Source organism: Beauveria bassiana (genome assembly GCF_000280675.1).
Source record: "Beauveria bassiana ARSEF 2860 unplaced genomic scaffold BBA_S00024, whole genome shotgun sequence".
Lineage (NCBI taxonomy): Eukaryota > Fungi > Ascomycota > Sordariomycetes > Hypocreales > Cordycipitaceae > Beauveria > Beauveria bassiana.
The window spans coordinates 268,069-289,756 of NW_007930859.1; the positions used below are offsets into that span (position 1 = coordinate 268,069).

General features: G+C 50.7%; 8 protein-coding genes across 8 annotated transcripts in view; 2 read left to right on the forward strand and 6 right to left on the reverse strand.

Annotated features, from left to right (window-relative positions):
• Positions 1-1,849: 1,849 nt before the first annotated feature.
• BBA_07369 (peptidase S1 and S6, chymotrypsin/Hap) lies at positions 1,850-3,280 on the forward strand (the record flags this gene model as incomplete). The annotated part of the gene is made up of 1 exon (XM_008602466.1): positions 1,850-3,280. One exon carries the CDS (start codon positions 1,850-1,852, stop codon positions 3,278-3,280), a length of 1,431 nt encoding a protein of 476 aa, XP_008600688.1.
• Positions 3,281-4,628: 1,348 nt separating this feature from the next.
• On the reverse strand, positions 4,629-6,478 carry BBA_07370 (penicillin-binding protein; the record flags this gene model as incomplete). Its single annotated transcript, XM_008602467.1, has 3 exons — positions 4,629-5,082; positions 5,161-6,191; positions 6,257-6,478. The coding sequence occupies 3 exons, from the start codon at positions 6,476-6,478 to the stop codon at positions 4,629-4,631; spliced, it is 1,707 nt and encodes a 568-aa protein (XP_008600689.1).
• Positions 6,479-7,343: 865 nt separating this feature from the next.
• BBA_07371 (alcohol dehydrogenase) lies at positions 7,344-8,443 on the reverse strand (the record flags this gene model as incomplete). The annotated part of the gene is made up of 2 exons (XM_008602468.1): positions 7,344-8,232; positions 8,298-8,443. 2 exons carry the CDS (start codon positions 8,441-8,443, stop codon positions 7,344-7,346), a joined length of 1,035 nt encoding a protein of 344 aa, XP_008600690.1.
• A 1,155-nt stretch (positions 8,444-9,598) lies between these two features.
• On the reverse strand, positions 9,599-10,986 carry BBA_07372 (homogentisate 1,2-dioxygenase; the record flags this gene model as incomplete). Its single annotated transcript, XM_008602469.1, has 2 exons — positions 9,599-10,859; positions 10,919-10,986. 2 exons carry the CDS (start codon positions 10,984-10,986, stop codon positions 9,599-9,601), a joined length of 1,329 nt encoding a protein of 442 aa, XP_008600691.1.
• A 1,395-nt stretch (positions 10,987-12,381) lies between these two features.
• Positions 12,382-12,662, reverse strand: BBA_07373 (uncharacterized protein; the record flags this gene model as incomplete). Its single annotated transcript, XM_008602470.1, has 3 exons — positions 12,382-12,405; positions 12,473-12,529; positions 12,588-12,662. 3 exons carry the CDS (start codon positions 12,660-12,662, stop codon positions 12,382-12,384), a joined length of 156 nt encoding a protein of 51 aa, XP_008600692.1.
• Positions 12,663-14,405: 1,743 nt separating this feature from the next.
• Positions 14,406-14,975, forward strand: BBA_07374 (uncharacterized protein; the record flags this gene model as incomplete). Its single annotated transcript, XM_008602471.1, has 1 exon — positions 14,406-14,975. The coding sequence occupies one exon, from the start codon at positions 14,406-14,408 to the stop codon at positions 14,973-14,975; it is 570 nt and encodes a 189-aa protein (XP_008600693.1).
• A 2,102-nt stretch (positions 14,976-17,077) lies between these two features.
• BBA_07375 (uncharacterized protein) lies at positions 17,078-17,996 on the reverse strand (the record flags this gene model as incomplete). The annotated part of the gene is made up of 2 exons (XM_008602472.1): positions 17,078-17,512; positions 17,673-17,996. 2 exons carry the CDS (start codon positions 17,994-17,996, stop codon positions 17,078-17,080), a joined length of 759 nt encoding a protein of 252 aa, XP_008600694.1.
• Positions 17,997-18,808: 812 nt separating this feature from the next.
• Positions 18,809-21,688, reverse strand: part of BBA_07376 (uncharacterized protein) — a gene marked incomplete at both ends in the record, with an annotated part of 3,789 nt that continues 909 nt past the window's right edge. Inside the window, one exon of the mRNA XM_008602473.1 lies at positions 18,809-21,501. Within this exon, the coding sequence (XP_008600695.1) occupies positions 18,809-21,501 (2,693 nt within the window). The remainder of the gene's footprint in view (positions 21,502-21,688) is intronic.

Consider the following 21,688-nt stretch of genomic DNA (forward strand, 5'->3'; position numbering starts at 1 on the left):
TGGGAGAGGTTGTACGACGACGACGGCCTGGCCGAAGCTGTGAGAGCAGCGACGGACTTGCCTCTCTCTTCCTTAATCATTGCGCTTAAGACCAGGAAAAGGTTAATCAGTTTCTCTAGTTACGACAAGTCAGTTCCTTGAACCCTTGCCCCTCATCTGCAGCAAGACATTGTTTCCGCACCTGCATACGCCACATGTCCTCTGTAGGGAATACTTGGAAAAAGAAAAATGTGTGGCCAAGTAGAGCGTCTGTCAACTATCAACCAAGATATTGCGATTACTAAGTGTTATGGGTAAGTATTGTATGCCAAGCTGGTACCGACAAGGGGGGCGACGTAGGGGCGAAGATGTATTTCATCGGACTGGGGTTGATTTTCGGCTAGGGAGAGAGTTACCTGACAGGCATACAAAACAAACGTAAATACTATACATAGTAAATATACGCGGAGCCTGGTTGCGGTGTAGACCCTAACGCCTAGATAGACTTAATAGACAGCATCTCGGTGTACTTTTGCTTTGCGTGTCGCTGATTCAGTCCTGCAGATGCACCTGCAATTCCTCCACGGCCTGTCTGCACGCGGCTACAACGTTCGAGATTGTCTAAAGGCTTTGGTGGCATGTGACGACGTCTGAGGAATGATCTTGAAGACGTTTCGCGACTAGGTGATGCCGTCATTTAGTGCATCTAGGTGCAACGAGGTTGTTCTCCGACTAGTAAATATAGTCAAAGAGCTCCATCACGTCAATACCCAATCTCGCGTTCGCATACGAAGAAATACATCAGAGATGTACCCGCGCTCAAGTGTCAGCAATCCTTTGGCCGCTAGCCGGCACGCGATGGGCAGCTTGCTTCAAAACGCTGCCGTCTTTGTTCTCGTGCCCAACGAGCCATCACACAGAATAGTACGCTTACCTCGGCCAAGTATGATTCAGGTCATGGATTGAGAAGCACAAAAGACGGGCATGCAAGAGCGGATCAAGGCACCCCATGACCAATATTAAGGGGGCTGTAGGGATGGAACCCGGCGCCCTGATCGCGTCAACTCCGCGGGAGCTCTCGTCGATTCCTCAATTCATTTTACCTGGCCGAAAAAGAAAAACAGCGTCAGCGTCCTCCCTGCGACAACTATTGCCCTCGCAATCGTTTTCAACGACGAGAGCAAAGACCAGCGATAGTTTTTAGCCGTAGAGGCGGTTTGTGGGGATGTAGAGCAATGTGGCAACAAGACATTGTTTTACAAGGGACAGCATACGCCACGAACTTCGGTAGTTGAGGTACTGGAGCGCGTTGTGTCAGTTTGTTTTCTTTTTCTCGGCCAAGACATTGCGTCGGAATCCCCGCAGAAACTTGGCAACATAAACGGCATTGTTTGTGGGGATAATGGGATGCGATTAATTCGCCCAAAAGCAGCATTGCCACCGTCAGCCCAGGGCATGAGATGGTCTGCCGGGACCGAAATCGAGTGATACAGGGAGGCTGATATTAGGTCTTATACCTCCACCAGGTGGGAATTCGGACAGAGGGCGAGGCGGGATGAGCGGTCGGCATAGGAACGCACAACAGACGCATGTCTCTCAAGGCCTCTCTTGTTAGGTAATGGGTATTGCGGTGGGAGAACAGAGGCTGGTCTTGTTAGTTAGGTAACGGGCACTACGGTGGAAGAACAGAGGTCTTCTAGGAACACGGGAGCTCACCTATAAGAAGGCAGTGTCTGCGCGTGCATGGCTTCATTGTCCACGCAACCCTGGTGCTCATAGGGTTCAAGTCTCAAGGTCCCATCCTTGACCAAAACAATTCCTTCTGTAGGTCATCCTTGAGACAGTCTTTTGGTTGTTGCTGCCCCCCAATATGAAACCCGTCTTGAGTCTCTCGCTCGCCGCGGCTCTCGCCCGGCTGTCGTCGGCCACGCCCATCGTCATCGACGAGGCGACGTTCAAGGCCAACGGCGGCGACCTTTCCGACATTCCCAACAGCATCCGGACCAAGAACGAAGTGCTGCGCTCGTACAGCTACAACGCGCCGTGGCTCGTCGTCGGCGACATTGGCGGCTGCACCGCCACCTGGCTCGGCGACAAGGACGGCAGCACGTACATCCTAACCGCCGCGCACTGCGTCGGCTACACCGGTGAGGTGACAAGCGTTAACCGGCAGTTTACCGCGTGGGACGGACGCGTCATCGCCTCCGGCGCCGGCACCGCATACGTACCGCCCGAGCGCGTCAACGTGCCCCCGGGCATGGGCGGCGCCTCGACTGACATTGCGCTGCTCAAGCTGCCCACGCGCGCGCAAATCGTCGGCAAGACGGGCCTGCCGCTAGACCGGCCGCTGCTCAACGACGCGCTGGACGAGCGCGGCCGTGACGTGATCCTGGTCGGCTACGGGACGTGGGGCGTCGGCACAGACGTCAGCGGCTCGTACTTTCCAGCGTCAGGCGCGCGGCGGCTGTACGGACGCGGGCGTATTGATAGCATCTTTGAGCTTGACTATGGCATCGGCGCAACGTTTCAGCCAACCGGGCCGTCGAAGTCGTGGGCGCGCGTGGCGCCTGGAGACAGCGGCTCGGCGTGGTGGCAGATACGCGATAACCGGGCCGTCATCATCGCGACGACCAACGGCGGGCATGGCACGCTATCGACAGGCGCGCGCGTCTCCAAGTACATTCGCTGGATTCAGGGCATCTACGCCGACGCGCTGCTGTCATCGGCAGCTAAGCCGCTGGGCTGCATCGTTAACATTGACAACGACGACAAGTACTGCCTGCAGGCGGGCGAGCGATCCCCGTACTCGCTGCCGAGCTGGATCTATAATAAGCAGGTGTACGTGGACGCCGCGCCGGGCACCGCCGTGGTGCTGTCCGACTGGGACAACCTGTCGTACAACCGCCTCGCCAGGTTTGAGGGCACCGTAGAAAACGACAGGCTCAAGGCCGTCAAGGCGGACAACGGGGAGACGCTCGACTTTTCGCATCCCAAGTCTATGCGCGTCGTGACGAGCAGCACGGCGCTCGGCTGCATCTTTGGGCTCACGAGCGGCCGCAAGTATTGCCTCCCGGCCGGGCAGCGGTCGGGCTATGAGCTGCCCGGATGGATCAGCGGGCTGGATGTGCAGGTCCAGCCGGCATCGGGCGCCAAGGTGACGCTGTGCGACTGGGCAAATCTTTCGTACAATCGCCTGGCGACTTTTGACAGCTTTGTGCAGAACTGGGAGCTGAAGAACGTGACGGCTGCGAATGGGCAGATGCTTGACTTTTCACGGCCCAAGTCGATGAGGGTGTCGTGAGGGGCAAGTTTTTGGATTTATTAGGGGGGGCTTACCTAAACATGGGGCAGTATTTGCCCGCTGAAAGTTGGCAGTACCTACCTAGTTACCTACCTGTTGTCTGATGTCACTCGATTTTTGTATGGCAGCCAGCACTTTAACAGTATGGTGGACATGTTGGCAAGAATGATTCAACATCATTCATTCACGCTAAATCCCCTTTATGAATTGACCGACATCTTGCTACTTGGAGTTTTGCTCGAGTGAGACTCTGAGCCTGGCCAGCACAGCAGCCCGTCGCAGATGTTTCGCTCGCCAGCACCATGCCTGCCCTGTAAACGTTGACACAGTCACTGAAATACAGAGATGTACCCACTGTACGTAACCTTTTGTAGGGTGCTGTAGTGCACATGACGCCATGGTGGCTGCTAGTATTAGGCTGCCGTTGTAAGGGTGAGCCTGACCGAGCTTATATTCCTCATTGAAACAATTTGGAATAATTGAAACCAATGAAAAACTGACATGTTTTCCAATACCAACTGACGAGGGCATTGCTGTTGCGTCGCTTGGCTGCGTTGAGGCTTGCTACGCGCTCGTGGGTGGGGAGCCTGTAAATAGCCCCTGGGTCTTATGTTGAGAAGCAATACAATTGCGTTGTCTTGACTGAGGTAATTAATTTACCTGTATTTAGTATTCGGCAAAAGTCCATCCGTATGCTAGCCATCGCAACAGTTGAGCTCAACACAGGCTAGCTATGGTAATGTTCTCAATGTATGCAATTTGACTCACCTGTCCAGCATTCACACTTCGGAAATTAAACGGGCATCTCACTCGGGTACATCCGAATTATAGCGCCAACACCTCCCCGCAAAGTCAATCTGTAAATTCCCAGATTGGAGTGGCTGACCGTTCGCTCGGGACTAGGACAGAGCCTGCGTTGGGACAGGGGCCTTTTTCCCTGAATTTATAAATTTAATAGCGTTGCTGCTTTTACCGTCTACGAACTAAAAGATGTTGCCTTTGGTGTAATCAACCAGCTTGGTGCCCTGACAGACGCTAACCTGTAATACTTTAGCTTTTCCATAATCGCCACTGCAGTTCCCGCCACCACCAGGAAAATTTTGCAGTGGGTGCTAATGTTACGGATTGATGCTTTTGTCTCTCAAGATTAATTATTCTGACCTCTATTGTTCTCCTCTACTTAGTGGGGTCCAGTGTGCTTATTGCTGAACACAATGAATAAACTAATCTACCTGAGTAGTCACGCAATCTCGATCGCACACCTTTCCTAACTTGGACATCCCTTGCTCATATCAGCATCAAACTGGCTTCTATACACAAACGACACCAGTCACAGTAGCTAGTCAATTCAGCCAACTCGGTCAAAGCGAGTGGTCACCTCGGACAGGCGCTCAACAGCACCTTGCCATGTAATCTCAAGCGCAGTCGGTTTACCATCTCCCCCCACAACAAACTTGGCAGCATAAAAGCTTCGTTTTGCTGCCGATCCAAGTATAGGTATGAGGTAAGCAACCCAGTAGTTGCCAGCGACATGACGTAGAATCATTCGCATAGGAATAATCAGGTCCGTACGGGTAGCAACAAGCTGCTTCTGCAACGTCTGGTTTGTCGAGTCCGCGCCGGGGAAGGGCATTGCATCCTCCACAGCAAACGTATAGTTGCCATAACCAGGGTTGCTATACGTACCCACAAAGAGGTCGTAGTCGACTGCCAGAGAAGATCCGTTGGTGGCATAACTGGGATATAGGATATTGGTCGCGTTGTTAAAGTTTTGCTTGTCCTGCTCCAGCTGCCGCTTCCTCCTACATCATAGTCAGTATCTGGTTCACAGGAGTTTTGACAAAAAGTATTGAACGTGTTTGGGAATGGGGGATTCGTACTCTTTTTGGCCGTCATCGAGGCGCTCGCTCGGGGAGATGCCTAGCCTGTCCTCCGCTAGCTTCTGAGTTATAATGTCCTTGATAAAGTTGCCATTGTCCACGGCGTTGGCAAACCCCACCACTCCAAATTTGATCTCGGGCATCCAAAAGACATTTGTACCAAAGTTTTGCGTGCCGCCATTGTGCTTGTAGACGGCTTTGCCGTGGAGCGTGGCAATTCTCCAGCCGAGACCGTAGTCGCCCACGTGCCAGCTGCGCGAGGCGCCGCCTGTGATTTCGAGTGTGCGCGGGGTTTTGATGTCCTGGTGCGTTGCGGCCGAAAAGGGAGCCGTCTCATGCAAAAGACACTTTACCCACTTGCTATAGTCAATGGCATTGGTGATGATGGCGCCTGCACCGCTGGAGTACTGGACCGGATCCGTTTCCACCGCCACGTATTCCTGCGCTTCATCGTCCCAGAAATACCCAGTCGCGATCTGGTGACCGCTTCTCCGCGCTTCGCTATACGATAAAAACGTAGAGTTCATGCCCAGAGGCTGCCAGATGACATTGCGCAGCACGTCCCCTAACCACGAGCCAGTGACGGTCTCAATGACGTGGGAGAGGGCAATGTACATGAGGTTGCAGTACTGAAAGACCACTCGAGGCTCAGCTGTGAGTGGTAGATGACGCAAGCTCCTGACTGTCGCTCTGTTGGTCTTGCTTGTATTGTTGGTCTTGCGCGTGTTGTTGCCATCGCTAGGGTCGCTCGTGCCGATCCACGCAAAGTCATGTCCAGGCATGCCGCTACGATGGCTGATGGCGTCTTCCAGCGTGATATGGGAGGTAGCCCACTCGTCCTTTAGGACAAAATCTTCTTCGATGATTGAAGAGATGGGTGTTTCCCAGCCGCGAGAAAAAGCCGTGTCATAATCTCCGGTGGAGATGAGGTGCGCAAGCGCAGCACCTACCTGTGCCTTTGTGGTCGACCCGCCGAGGAATAGTGTTTCCGGCTTGACAGGCGTGTCTGGCAGTACTGAAAAGCCATAACCCTTTTGTAATAATTTTGTCAGAAAAAACACTTATAAATATTGGTCGTTGAACGGTTAGCACTTACCTCTGTGTACACCTGATCGCCGTCAATGACAGCCAGCGACAGGCCCGGCACCTTCCATTCATCCATAAGTCCTTTCACATATCGACCAAACTCGTCCGACAGCGGGTTACCGCGTTGAACCGTTTCGTTGCGTTGCGACGGCATTGCTGCAACTCCAGAAGCTAATGGGATTGCGAATGGCGCGGAAAGCAGCAGCGCTTTGGCCGACGAGAGGAAACCCATTCTGTTCCAGATTGTGCTAGGTGATACGCTCTGATTTTCAAAGTTTAGAAGTAATGAGAAGTTTGGAGGTGAAGCTGCAATGTGATGAAATCTAGCGGAATAAAGGTTCCAAGAGGGCATTATATAAGGCCCGGATGATGAGTATCCTGACTTTGTTATGATTTATTATTCACTGATCAGACAGGGTAAATTTTCGCATTTTAGAGGCTGAAATATGGGCAGTGCAGGTCTTCCCAGCCAATAAACACTGTTTTTTCTTGAATCCTTGCTAATACAAGGAGTACTTTTCAGGATCAAAGCTTTGTGATGGGTACAGTAATCAGCTAATCTTCCATAGAAAATCTGCCGTAGATCTTATTATAGGTAGAACGTGACTCATGAATGACAATGCGAGCTATTCCGAACTTTCCTACGCAACCAGTGGAGACAAGCAAGTGCCGTGCAGTTACTCGGTTTCTCGGGTCAATGACGGAGAGCAACTTGCGCCTCAAATCGAGGCTGGGTATGATTCTTCAATACCCACTTCAGACCAAAACTTTTTCATACTAGTATCCGAACTAACCCCGCGTAGCTGTGGCGGAGTTGACTACTACGTCTCTATTGAGAACCTATCAGAGCCTCTCAATAACTGGTTAGCTACCTATATGGGGCTCGTCAACCATCAACGCAAAGCCAACTCAATCAATTGATGGCTCAGGTTGAATGGATTGCGTTGATCGCCACCGGGACCCCTTCCACGGATAGTACTACAATGAAGCCACGACGCTGTCCTTCCGCCCATGGACCCAACAGAAGAATTATAATACTTGTAACATATTGTATAAAAACATACTTAATGATAGAAACAAAGAACCGGCAGCACAGATCAATCCAAGGGATTCACCACCACCTTGGATCCACTGACTTTGCCCTCATACAATAGATCCAGCGCCCGCTGAACGGCGTCCAACCCTCCCTCGAGTTTCAACGGAGGGTTGGACCATACTTTGCCGTTCTTCAAAGCTGCTGGCAGATAGATTCTCAGGTACCAGTTACGCAGGTCTTGATTGCTTGCCTCCGACACCAAGTCTTCAGAGTACCCCGCCCACTTCTTCTGCACATTGCCAGGAAGTGCGCTGTCCTCTACAGTCGGACCGGTCGAGAAGAATAGGCCCCCAGTCTCTTGAAGTAGCTCACCCATGAGCTTGGTCGCCGCCGGGGAGGCAATAGTCTCGAGCATGCCCTCATAAGGCCCATGAGCCTGTATTTCTCGAATTAGGTCCGCTTTCGGCCGAGTATGGTCGATGATGTGTGTCGCCTTTCGCTTTTCCACAAGCGCCCTGTTCTTCGGTGACGAGGTCGTCACCACGTGATAACCAGCATCCGTGGCATACTTTACTGCCAGCCCGCCAACAGCCGACGATCCCCCATATATGAAAATCCTCTTTCCGTTGGGCTCCGAGATTCCAGCCACGGGCGGCTTCGCCAAGCCCATATGAATCGTCAGAGCAGAAACTACGGTCGCGAGGTTGGCGATGACACCAGCCCCATCCTCCAGAGAGGTTTCCGGCCCGAGTTTCAGTATATTTTGCTCCAGGCCAATGGCATATTGCTGGAACGCTCCGAATCTGTTTTCGATTGCGGCCCTGCCCCAGCGAGCAATAGCTACTCGGTCTCCTGGTTTGACGGAAGCAACTTCGGGGCCTATCTTGATCACGGTCCCCGCAAACGTGAACCCGCCGATGAGGGGGTACTCTGACTTGAACAAGTCTAGCCTGCAGTACAGTTAGCACTTTTTCCAACGGCTGTTCCCCATCAACCGGCATATTCAAGTACTTACCTTTGAATTTTGGCATCAATTGGGTTGAAGCTTATAGCCTCATTGCGAACCAATACTTCACCACGTTCGGGAAGACATAACTCGGCGGTTTCCACCTCAATCGGCTCATGGCGTTTTTTAATCCACGCGGCTTTATTAGATATCATTGTGCACACAGTATCAAGGGCAAAAATGAGCAAGCGTGAAGAATGAGTAGCAAAGGGTGATAGGAGGTTCGAAAGCAAATCGACCCCAACGACCCGAAGGAGCCCTAAGAGCTTTATGCTTCTCTGCGCCTGCTAGTAGTGTCCGCTATCGCCGGCTACGGCAATGACGGATAGTTAGTTCCATTTGATGGCTGCCACCCTGACTTATTGAGCCGAACCCCAAACTCTAGCTAGCCTGCAGAAAGCTGAACGTAGATCTTGACCAAAATGGCAACAAAAATGGGATGGCCGATAAAGTCTCGGTTCATCCCGCTTCATTTTGCCAAGAAACTCAACCTCATCACGTACCAGCTAGGGCCGGTTTAGAAACACCACGAGGCCACGCCAATGCTGGAAATTATTTCTTGCGAATATATCGTGTCATGATGGAAACTCTAGGCCCGAATTTTTCTGTTTTATTTATTCATTGTCAGAAAGCCCCTTTACTTGCTTGATTTCTTTGTTTAACAATCTCCTCGAATGCCAATCAACGTCTCTATCCCGCAACGTTATCCCACACTGCTTAGCGAGCTGGGTCTGCGCCAAGTCATAGTGGCACCTGTACTAGGACACTATTGTCAAGCAATTGGTTGTTGTTGTCTTGTACCTGCAGAACAGCGCTGCAACGGTCGGGAGTTCGGCTAGGGCTAAGAGTCCGGTTTCCGTCTGGAGAAAAATTCGTCCGCGGGACGCGGTCGCAAGTTATGTACGCCTAGAGCATTGGTAGCGTCACAAAGCCAAAACACCGTTGTCCCTCATTTGTTACCTACCCTGCCTGCGACAGGCCCTTTACTCGCCTGCAAGTTCCACTCACCTCTGTGACGAGACAGCGCCGCTGACGGCCTCCATTGCCATCATCGAGGCTTGTGTAAATATGAATGAGGGAGAAATATCAACAGGCAATAAGGGCATACTTTGAGTGATTGTTTCTCAAAAACTCACAAATATAACTTGTAGACTAATAGAAAGTTTTCCTTCGAGCCTACACTGAATCGTCATTCGTTGCAGGAACTTAACAAATGCATATACAGCTGAATAAATGGATTTATGAAAACTCTAGAAAGTAGCAGTTAAATACAAAAACAGAGATCTGTTGTGCTCACTGCCTATAAAATCTCATTCCGTCTTTTGGGCAGCTTTGACCGCGTACTCACTGGCCCCCACCATCATTTCGCTCTCCAGTAAGAAGACCATTAACCCGTCGTCGTCAACCTTGGTAGGCTTCAATACTTTCTTCCTCGCAGCCTCAACGACGGGCTTGTCCATCCCATGAGGCACCATTGTATTAGTCAATTTAGCAGCAAATGGCTTAAACTTGATATCCGTGGGCTGAGAGTCTGGGCTCTGATCACTGATTATAGCCCCGATAAACTCTGCCATAATGTTTCGATGGTTATAGGGCGGCCAGAAAGTATCTTCCATAACGTTGTACCGAGGTGGGAAGATGACGAAATCCACCACTGCATGTCCAGGCTGGCCATGAGATGGGGCGGTGAGGACAGTGAAAATGCTCGGATCTGGATGGTCGTACAGAGTGCTTCCAATGACCGAGAACCGACCTAGATCGTATTTGAACGGATAGTATGTTCCGTGCCAGGCAGCAACGTTGAAAGGGGTGTCGTCTTGGGTACACACAAAGAGTGTGCTGTTCATCTTCGTGATGACGGACCACTGTCCGCCACGAGCTGTCTCTGCGTTGCCGCTTTCATTGACTCGGCCGTCGAAGCAAGCAACAGGAATTTGAAAGTCTCTTGCGTTGGCCAAAGAGCAAGACCCAAGTGGCCCTAGCTCAGGGAGCGTGAAATGGGACTGAAATAGCTCACAGATGTACCCTCGTGCTGGTCCATGTGGGAGAGTAACTCGATAGCGGACACCACGAGGAATGACAGCAACTTCATTTTGTCGAATCAAGAGATTGCCCAGCTCTGTTTTGACATCCAAGGTACCTGCCTGCGGGATGACAAGGTAATCTCCATCCGAAGAGAAAAACACGCTGTTTGGAGCCATGTCTTCGACAGCAGCATACATGTGATACGCAAGACCCGTCTTTGTAGCAGGATCTCCTGCCTTGGCAATCATACGCTGCGAGGTGACCCAGTCTCCCTTTGCTCCAACCGGAAAGGCATCCCATTTCATGACGTTAGGAGTGATGAGAAGCTTTTGATCTCCTTCTGGCTTTGACCACAGCCTGTCATCAGTATAGGGCATGAATGGGCCGTGATCGACCGTGGGCGAGGTTCGATACATGAAGGTCTGTAAGTTTTCGGCCCGTGGTGCTGTGAACGAAGTCCCAGATAGACGTTCCGTGTAGAGACCGTAAGGCGGCACCTGGGGACTATTGGCTGCGACTGGATTTGCTCCTGGTAGGGCTTCCGATCTGTTGGTTGTACTTGTGAGTGACGTCTTCCATGTAAAAACGAAAACGGTGACACGTACTGGTGATAGGCCCCACAACCTTCCAGATAGTCATACTTCTCCGGGATAGCAAACTTTGTTACAGGCATAATGACAGCGGTAAAATATTTCAGATGGTTGGAATTTTTTGAGGAGTTCCAGACGAGTGTGATTCAGAGTATGCTCAATAGCGATGCCAGTGAACAACGATAGTGACTTTTTTTGCGGCTGCTTCAACAGCCTAGATTGGGTAGCCGCCGGGCCTTTATACATATGTCGCACGGAAATCACACGTTCGTACATTGGTATGTTATTTTACTGCAGAGATGATGTGTTAACAAACTTCAAAGAGAGACCAGTAGCTGGCGCCTACATTGCCGAAAAGACGGAACTCGCGTCCTCAGCTACTTCTTGGTAACCAAACCAGCTGGGATGACCGACTGTGCTGAGAACCTTCCCAATGTAACGTCATATTATTAATACGTCAACTGGCAGTTTTTCTAGTCCTCTCTCCCCAGCTTTCCAGATGCGGGGTCGACTAAGAAGAACTTTAATTAGCATGCCCGCGGACGTGGTGGATACTAGATCGTAGCGTAACTCAAAGCACGTCAAGGTACGTGGTTACCTTGCTAGCTACTACAGGACATAACGCTGCTAATAATATGTATTATGTAGCTCTTCGTAGATTGAGATCCTAGCTATCGAGCCGCCCCGGAGCCTTCGGACATCCGAGAGGATGGTCTACTAGGTCCGGGACAGGTGCTGAGACGGAAGTCCGTGTCTAGTCCGCGGAGGACTTCTAGCTTAGAAATAACTTCATCATAACCGACCCCGCAGGTGTGTGCATGTGTAAGCTGAGAATTTGGCCTGAGACCAGTAAGTAGTCAAGCAGAGTTACGCACAGGGTGTAGGAAACAGCCAATCACATAAAACTTCTCACTACTCCTGCCTAATCTTTAGACTACAACGCACGACCTCGATGATGTTTAATAGTATGTGTATCGAATTCCTAGTATGTAACTGCCATGTGTAATAGACGGGCTCTAGTGAGGTTGGTCAGCGTTCACGTGCTATTATTCAGCAATTAGTTATGACGCTGACAAACTCCCTTCAGCTCGCATGGGTTTCTCTGTAGGTCTGACCAGCTTTGAATACGGAGGTAACATACCTAACCTGGCCTGCTCGGATCTGTTGATAGTATCGACTGGTCTTTTGTGCAACCGCCTTTAAGTGAGTTGATATATTTGTTGCTCTGAAATACTGTATACGGACTTGACTGACAAAGTGGACAAGGACCACTCAATTGCCTGAGTAAGCTATCTAATGAAGTCTACGTAAGTTTCATTGAGAAAATTTGTGGCAACACCGCTAGCACCTTCTGAAGCAACTATTCATGGGACATCTAAGAGTCTCCCCCTATCAGCCCCTTGAACACTTTATTCTGCCATGCCTCCTAAGGTCTTTAATGCTGCTTTAGCAGCACCAGCACCCCGAACAAACGGCACTTAAAATATGTTTATGAGACCACCCTATATTTACGTCACGTTAATTTTTCCCGTGGCTGATACTATTATCTGCTTGTTTAAAAGGACTTACAAAGGGTCTTGGTGCTGTGCTTTCATCTTTACTTCTTTCAATCCGTGCTTGTAAATCCTAAGGTTATCTTGTGTTAATCATATCATAGCTTACACCGGTTTTACTGATGACTTACAAATGCTGCCTCTTCTGGGTTTGGAAGCGCAAGCGCAACGCTGAGAATTATAGTGATGACTGCTGTGAATTTCATAGTATATCAAATAATGTTCCTTCAAGTAAGTCACTAATATTCGTCTGTGGTATAGCTTTCTCTGAAAGCAAGGCTTTCAGCGGATATAATAGTATTAAATACTTTTTATTTATGTTGTTAACTTAATGATCAAGTATGAAACTATCCTGTATTTACTAAAATACCAAGTAATAAACAATTTCGCCCCGGCAACCTGTAGTTAGCTAGAGACGACTCAGAAACATTTTCCCCGTACATTCCTCTCCCTAGACTGCTGTCTTCCTACGCTATGCTCCACCTGTGCAGCCACGGCCATAAGGCTAAGTAAATACTTCTCCCTCATGTCGACCAGAAGGTCGCCTTAGATGAAGGCTTTGGATCATCATAGTAACATAAAAATTGGTCGCATTTCATTGTCATTGATGGAAGCTTCAGATGCTTCAAAAATGTACAAGAATTTTTTTTCTCTTGTTCAAAAGCGACAGCCAGTTTTGCCCTCAAGTGTACTAGTCTGTGATTTACTCTACAGGTTAGCGATCAATCTAGACCTCGAGTGTCACACAAATAAACTTCTTAGCACTTCGTATCCACCGAGTTGTCTCGTCTTTCTGTTTATCGCAATTTCATAATGAGCATACTGTTTTTGACCTTGTCTCAAACTGAATCAACCAATCTATACGTCGTGCCGAGATTACATTTTATCGTGTGATACATTGACCCCCACTCGGTAGACAAGAAACATGGCGCTTGTCTACCTACAACCACTGCTAATCATGCGCTAAAATCAGTGTAAATCCGCCATGTTTTTTGTCTACCCCTTAACCCCCTACTATCTAAATAGCTAAGCTAACAACCTAATACGATAAGACTTTATTGCTGTTTAATATTAGCATCGCTATATATAGACTGAATATAAAAAAAGTGTTTATTATTTAATATTTCATGTCTACGTAGTATGTTATATAATTTTACAGTGTTTTCTTTATAACGTTGATTTAGTATGTGGTGTTGAGAATCGCTTGTTATTTGCCTAGTTCCTTGTTATACCAGTCTAAATAGCTATCGTCTTTGTGAAGCCCTTATCCTCTCGTAACGAACGAATCTTTATCCCGATATATAATATACAGTAACTAGTGATAGGACCTGGATGATTTAGAACGATTACCTACTGTTACAGATTTTACCTTAGGCAAATTTTCTGTTATAGCCGACTAGATAGGCTTATGTATAGCATGTGATACTCTAGGCTTTTTACATTTCTCCCCGAAATATTATAATAATAGATATACTAGAATAGATATAATAAATATACTTAAAACTACTTTATTAATGGATTTCTCGTTAGGGACTAAGAAAAGGCATTGGTACTATAATACTGCTATCTATATATGAAATATAGTAGTATATATAAAGCTATCTACCTAGTATAAGTTAATTTGAAAACTTATAATCATAAAGACTTGGCGGAAGCCTCGGTCGGACGGAGCAGTGGAGTAGTCCAAGAAAATTCTCCGGCTAATAATGTACTTTGTTGCTTCTGCCTCCCGTCACTATGCAACCCCGCACCTCCTGCCACTCTACAACCTCGCAAGTCAGTTCAAGTGATTCACATTGTGTCCAGTGAACGAAGTCGCAAATAGGAGTGAAGAACGAACTCTTCGAGAATAGACACTTTACTTGGCTGTTCACGTTTTCACCTGAAAATAGAGCACCATCCGGCCTCAAGTCCTTACCAACTTCTTCATTTGTCCAAGTCCAATCATCATGTCTTGGGAGCCCAACTTTCTCGTCGATACTGAGCACATGTACAGTTTGTACATGGAGGCCAGTGCCTCGGAAGAATACGGATACTCTATCCGATTTTGGAACCCGAGATTAAATCGAGATTTTCCTATGCATGAAGGCTGGCTCGTTGCACCGAGACAGCCTGTACACAAAGACCAAACAAATGGAAAGCAGACGATGGATACCTTTGTTGAGCGGCTTGACGGCAATCAGGATATTCAAATCGGATCACTGCTGCATGTTGCCAAACGCGAGGGTCAGCCTATTCAAGCACTTGAGGAGCAGGCTATCAGCTACGCGATCCCAGTCATTTTAGAACGCTCGCTCCAAGGCCTTTACATCCTTACTACACTAGGAACAAAGTTCCGGCTGTGGTATCTGGCAGCTGGTCATACGGTACCGAAGGCCCTCTTCCACGCCGATGCAGGTCTGGGGTGCAAAGAAGCCTACATCGACGCTGGAACTCATGAGGCCGCAGAAGCATACGTTGATTTTTTGAGGCAGATGAAGGGGGAGCCAGAAGTTGCTGACGGCACCGGCGCTACCTAGCCAGGCTCATCTACTGCCCACATTTGAACTTAGCGAGAGTTTCTCCGGGGGTTCTTCTTCTCAAGACTGCCATGTTTCTATCAAAGCTGTAGGTAGCTAACGCTGATAATGATCGGGCCGACCGCTAGGAAAGGTTTAGCTCACTTTGGCTTCAACGGTCAGGAGCTCATGGTGGCCACGTCGAATAAGAAGATTGGATCTCGCAAGATAAGGTTTTTCGCGAGCACTAAATTGGCATTTACTTTCTTCCCTTTCTGGAGGAGTCAAGAGTCTAAGATTGCTAACTGTACTCTTGTTCTGAAGCTGTTTACGAAAAAAAAAAAAGCACTCTCTAAGTTGACATGCATCGGCGCTTCTTTTTCTTATGCACGGGAAGTTCGTCGATTAATGACCTCGAAGCTGTTGCCTTTACTGCGTGGCCATAACACAGGAATTTCATCTGCTAATTACAGTAGCTTACTGAATTTTAGCTTATGTACGGCGCTGGCAATTTCTGAATTTTGGCACTGTGTAGCCTGCAGAAGGCAAGGTAAAGACCTATCGTCGCATATCATTGAGCATGCGTCGTTGAGCTATCTAGGTATTATACAGTATCGATATCCATGAGATTGCCATGGTTTGCTTTATATCGTGCCTTTGGAATGTAGGCACCATGCCGTCAATAGGTGTTGTTTACAGTGCTGCGCCTACAGCCGCTTAATAGCAGGCGATGAGACACACAAGCACCTAGATTTGGCTGCATCACGCCTTGGCTGGATGGCAAGCGACGAGACACACGATCACGGAGTTCTAGCTGCATCAAGCCTTGAATAAGGAATATCTCGTCCAGATACTCTATCAAGACCCCCGCTTTATAGCTACGTAAGTGTCGACCTTCAGCGACCAACAGCTGAAGAGAAGGCGGAATAAAACCTGACCGCTGATGACAGAGGGAGCATCCCTGTCAACTAACAGCAAACATCCACAGAGCCAGACCTCTATCATTCGGTTCTAGAGAGCATGCCACAAGGTCCTTCGGCTAGATTCTAGACCCCTACACGAGTTTTCATTTATCACGTACCTCTAGCCGGAGCTGAAGAGCCTGCTTCACCACTGCCTCGAGGTAAAAACCTACCCTCTTAGAAAAACAGTCTACGCGTTAGGCCAGTCGTCAAAGATTTATATGCAAAAGGCGCTGGAACTTAGAACAACCCGGATACCAAAAGTCACGGCGCTGGGAGTTGCACATCGAAAGAAACAGTCTATGATACTTCCATAGTAGACGGACAATATATACGGAATAGATAAACGGGGCTCCATTTTAGCATACTAAAGTTATATCATGTAAGTCCGTATACACCCCTTTGTTAAATAAGTAATCCCACGCTAAAGTCGTTCTGTCTATATGTCAAGTACAAGCGAACCGTCCATTTACGCTACCGCCTATACTTGAGACTACCCTGCCTGTGAATAAGAAATCAGCCTCTAGAAGCTCGTATATAACTACCAATCCTCGAAACTATTGCATTTGCACGACAATGTACGTATGTGCTGTCATCTTGAAGCTGTAAAGGGTGTAACAAATGATGCGACAGTGGAAGGGTTTGTTAGTGCTGGGAGTAGCTTGACACCATAGCGCCGTAGTAGGGAGTAAAGATTTACGTGTTTTCGGCGAATTTCTGCTAGAAGAACAAATGAAATGACGCATGAGCGAGAAGTGGATCGAGTGTGCAATAGCGTGGTACTTATGCCCTATCTAAGCTGCCCTAGATATTCACGGGAGCAGCAGTTGATGCTTGTTCTGCAGAGATGTAATTAAATGTATCTTGTGGCATGTAATTTCGGACCAGTATCTCGGAGAAACTGTTGATATCTATCTATCTTGCGGAATCTTGATCCCTGCCAGACGATGGGCAACAGCACCTTTTGCGTTGGCTAACCATGATTGGCCTGGAGGGAAAAGCAGTACAAGTTAAGATTTAGGTATCGTACTTGATAAAAATGTGTCAAATTGATGGCAAATAATTTTCTGGGGAGTGCGTTGTCTTTCCAATCAAAACAGAATGCAGTAGTAGCAGCCCCAGAACTAGAAGCAGAGTCCGGTGCAGCCCATGTAATAGCTATCAGTACCGATAAAAGTCATCTCGCGAGCTGATACAAGACGAGTATGCAGAGGCAATACGAGCAGCACTCGCAGCAGCTCCATACGCCGAGCGGGCTCTCTCGTCCGCCGCCGAAGCTTCCTCCTGCGCAGACGCAGCAGCAGCGACGTCGCCCGCCGCCTCGGCCGTGAACGCGCGAAATGTGGCCGCGTGCGCTTCGGCAACGGCGGCATCCGCTGCGGCGGCAGCTTCGGCAGCAATACAAGATGCTTCTTGTACGGCCGTGGCAGCAGCGCAGGGCACGTTGACGGGTGTTAAGAGGCGGAAGGCGAGCGAGCGAGCGGGCGCGCGAGGCGAACTCGCCGTCAGGTCGACAGTCTTTGCGGCAGGAGGGAGCTGCGATGGTGGCCGATGAGAAGTAGCAGTCTCTTTCGTAGTCTGCGCGGGCGATGGTCTCTTTTTAATGTCAAAAAAAGCATTTTCTGTAAGAAATGACGGGTTATTGGTAGTAGATTTAGTTTCGGTGGCCGATTTGCTGCATGTTCTTGGAGAACGCTTCTATAGACAGTCAGCCTACTCGCCATCGACGAACATGACCAGCTAACGCTCTTCTTACCGTTTTCGTAACCTGCTTGATGGGATGGGCCTTCCAATACCATCCTTCCAGTCTTCGCTCCGCCTCAGCACGCATCTCGGCGCTTTCGAACCCCAACGCCACCCGTCCCCGGTCCATCAACCAGGGATGGCAAGACGGCTCCCACTCGAATTGAAGAGACTGATGCTGCGAAAGCCGCGCGCGGCAGGCCGCTTCGAATTCTTCAGGTAGAGTACTAAATGGCATACCTCTCAAAATTATCATGCGATTTTCGCGGCGCCATGTTTCGACTCTGCATTGGGAGCTCCGATCCTTGGCTGCGAAACCTTGCTTCCTTCTGGTCATGGCGGCGGCGGCGGCGGACCTAGTTGTCGAGAATTTTAAAAGCCTTTGTTCCTTGTTCAACTTCGAAATTTTCTTTTGTATTATTTTTCTGTTTATTGCGATGCCTATTATGATGCTGCTATGCGTGATTGCGGACGGTGATGTGTGTGAAGGGCATACCAGTTGCAAACGCGAGCTCCCCGCTTGACTTGCTTCGATGGCCAGGTGCGACGCAGAGTGCAATTACTGATTCTGGAGCTTTGCTCTAAGTAAATATCTACTCTGGCTGAACTTGACGCTTGTGATTGGCTCGGAAAGACGCATGACGGCGATGTTTGGTTCCGACTGCCTGCAATGCACCCCCCCTGCCCCGGGGAGCAGCATGCTCGCACATCAACAAAACCGTTGCATTTACTCCCAACAAGATGACTTGTCGAATTGAAGGCAAGTATAATTTGTTCCGGGCCCGAATCCTAGTAAATACTGGTCTGTTTTCTTCACTGTTCCTTTCCTGCGCGGGCTTGCTCCTATTATCCTCACTTCGCTTAGCTGCGTTTGTAAATCTCGGGCGACGACTCACAGTTTCTCCGTGGGTCGCGCGAAATAAATGTATCAAGATTTTGAATCCTTTGTTGGGCAAGACCTGTAAATGGCTGTATCTCATCTGCCCCGTTTGCTACCAACGGCTGTTTGCTAGCGACTAAAGCAAGACGAGAGCTACGCACCAAAGCAAAACACCTGTTTGAGCATAGAAATATTAGAAGTAGAAGTAAAAATAAATTAAGTTATTAAGTTAACTAATGAAAATTAAGTAAAGATGGTACAGTAGATAATTAAACAATAATACCCAGCGCATTATTCAAGCATGAAACAACAGCCGGCCCGCTTAGCCCGCTTGTCGTCGAGAGACATAGCAGCGCGTCACCGGCAGCGAATGGCCCGAGTGCGACTGTGCAGAGCGGAATGTCAATCAGCAGCTGGGCAGCGTTGTCAGTAGCGAGGTTAGTGCAAGCCGAGGGTAGCGCTCTCGGGCACTGCGCTTGTAGTGCGGTCGTGAGGCAGTTGAGGATGTTGGAGCCCGTTGAGCTGATAGAAATGTCAGTCGTCACGAGACACTGCGCCGCGTTGCCGACGCCGAACACTCCGAGCGCGGTGACGCAAAGCGGGATCTGGACCAGCAGCGCAAGGCCGTTGGTCGTGCCGATGCTCTGGCACGCGGAAGGCACCGCCACGGAGCAGCTCGGCGCGGGGGTGCTCGTAGGCGTGCAGAACGCGGCACCGCTGGTCGGGGTAGGGGGCTGCAGGCCGAGCGCGGTCTGCAGGCAGGTGACTATGCCTGTTCCAGAGGTGGAGCTGGTGATGGAGGACGTGGAGAGGCAGGTAAGGGCGGTGCCTACGGCAAAGGGGCCGAGGGCGGTTACGCAGAGGGCAGCGTCGGGGATGAGCGCAAGGCCGGACCCGGTGGACAACCTGGTGCACGCGTCGGGCAGCGTGGTGATGCAGCGGCTCCTGAGGGAGGTGAGGATGCAGTCGACGACGTCAGAGCCCCTCGCGGTGAAGCTGATGGCGCTCGTGGCCAGGCAGGTGGCGGTGTTTCCAATGGCATACGGTCCGAGAGCGAGGGTGCATCCGGCGAGAGCGGGCAGAATCGCCAGGCCGTTGAGGCTGCCAATGGCTGCGCAGGCGGCTGGGACAGCAGTCACACATGCAGACGGGGCCGGGCCGGTGGGGGTGGGGATACAGCTTGTTGTGTCTGTCGACGAGCTAGTCGAGCTAGGAGTGGTATCGGTGGACGTGGCAGAGCTTGTGGTATCCGTCGACGAAGTCGTATCCGTCGAAGAAGTGGTATCGGTGGACGTGGCGGAGCTTGTGGTGTCCGTTGACGAAGTGGTATCGGTGGACGCGGCGGAGCTTGTGGTGTCCGTCGACGAAGTGGTATCGGTGGACGTGGCGGAGCTTGTGGTGTCCGTCGACGAGCTGGTCTCGCTGGGCGTGGTCGAGCTCGTAGTGTCTGATGAGGAGGTCGTTTCGCTCGCAGCAGTCGAGCTCGTAGAATCCGTGGCCGAGCTAGTATCACTAGAAGTGGTGGAGCTTGCAGAGTCTGTCGCCGAGCTCGCAGTGTCCGACGAGGAGCTCGTTTCGCTCGCAGTAGTCGAGCTCGTAGAATCCGTGGCCGAGCTAGCATCACTAGAAGTGGTGGAGCTTGCAGAGTCTGTCGCCGAGCTCGTGGCCTCTGTCGACGAGGTCGTCGCAACGGAATCAGTAGAGCTCGCGGTCGCGGCGGTCGATACCGGCGTTGTGTTTATCGACGACGTAGGGCAGCCTCCGCTACCATCTCCGAGGCCGATGGCCGTTTGCAGGCACGACAGAACGTTCAAGGGATCGGTGATGGCCGTGGTGAGACAGGTGGCGGCGGCGTCGACGAGGAACGGACCAAGGGCCGTGGTGCAGGCGGCAACATTGCCAGGGAGGTTGACGGCAGGTGAGGTAGGGATGTCAAGACAAGCCTGAGGCAGCGAGGTAATGCAGACCGAGCTGATGGCCTGGTTGAGACACGCGACGATGTCGGCACCAACGGTCGTCAAGGTGATGGTCGTGGCCAGGCATGCAGCCGTCTGGGTAGCGCCAAGACCGGCGGGGGTGGCGGCGCAGAGAGGGAGGAGAGGAACCAGAGTGAGGCCATTGGCAGAGCCGAGAGCAGCACATGGTGCGGGCAGCCCCGTGGCACAGACTGGCGCCTGTGTGGTTGGTACGCAGCTGCTGCTCGTGGTGGTTGCCGTCGAAGTGTTGGACTCAGTACTAGAAGTTTCTGTTGTGGAAGTTGCCTCTGTGGAGCTGCTAGTGTCACTAGCGGACGAATCCGTTGCAGTGCTGGTCTCACTAGCCGATGTTCCTGCTGAGGTGTTTGTCTCACTAGCGGATGTACCCGAGGTGTTGGTCTCAGACGTATCCGCCGTGGCACTAGACGACGACGACGACGCATCAGTCGCCGTGCTAGCCGGCGTTGTCACGATGGTCGAGGAGACCGGAGCCGACGTGCAAATCTGCTCAGTCGGGTCTCCCACTCCGATGCTCGATCGCAGACACGTCAGGATAGACAGGGGGTTTTGGATGGCCTGCTGGAGACAGTTGAGAGCCGTACCAACAGCAAACGGGCCGAGGGCTGCGGTGCAAGCAACGACATTCTGCGGCGCCTGGGTGATGGGATCGGTTCCGATGGCGAGACACGGGGCCGGAAGCTGGGAGATGCAAATTGTTGGCGTGGCTGCGTTCAGGCAAGCGAGAAGGTTCGCTCCCGAGGTGGTGAGGGTGATGCTCGCGGACAGGCACGTCGCGATGCCTCCGACGGTAGCATAGGCACCGAGAGCAGTGGTGCATAGAGGAACCAGGGGAAGAAGCGCAAGGCCGCTGACACTGCCCAGTGCCTGGCAGGCCTGGGGCAGGGTCGTGGCACAGACAGTTGGCAGGGCAGTGACACAGCTGGTGGTAGAAGTGGCAGTGGTAGTAGCAGAGGAGCTACCAGCGTCTGTGGCAGAGGAGCTGCCAGTGTCAGTAGCAGAGGAGCTACCAGTGTCAGTGGCAGAGGAGCTGCCAGTATCAGTGGCAGAGGAGCTACCAGTGTCAGTGGCAGAGGAGCTACCAGTATCGGTGGCAGAGGAGCTGCCAGTTTCCGTGGCAGTAGCAGAGGAGCTTCCAGTGTCAGTAGCAGTCGA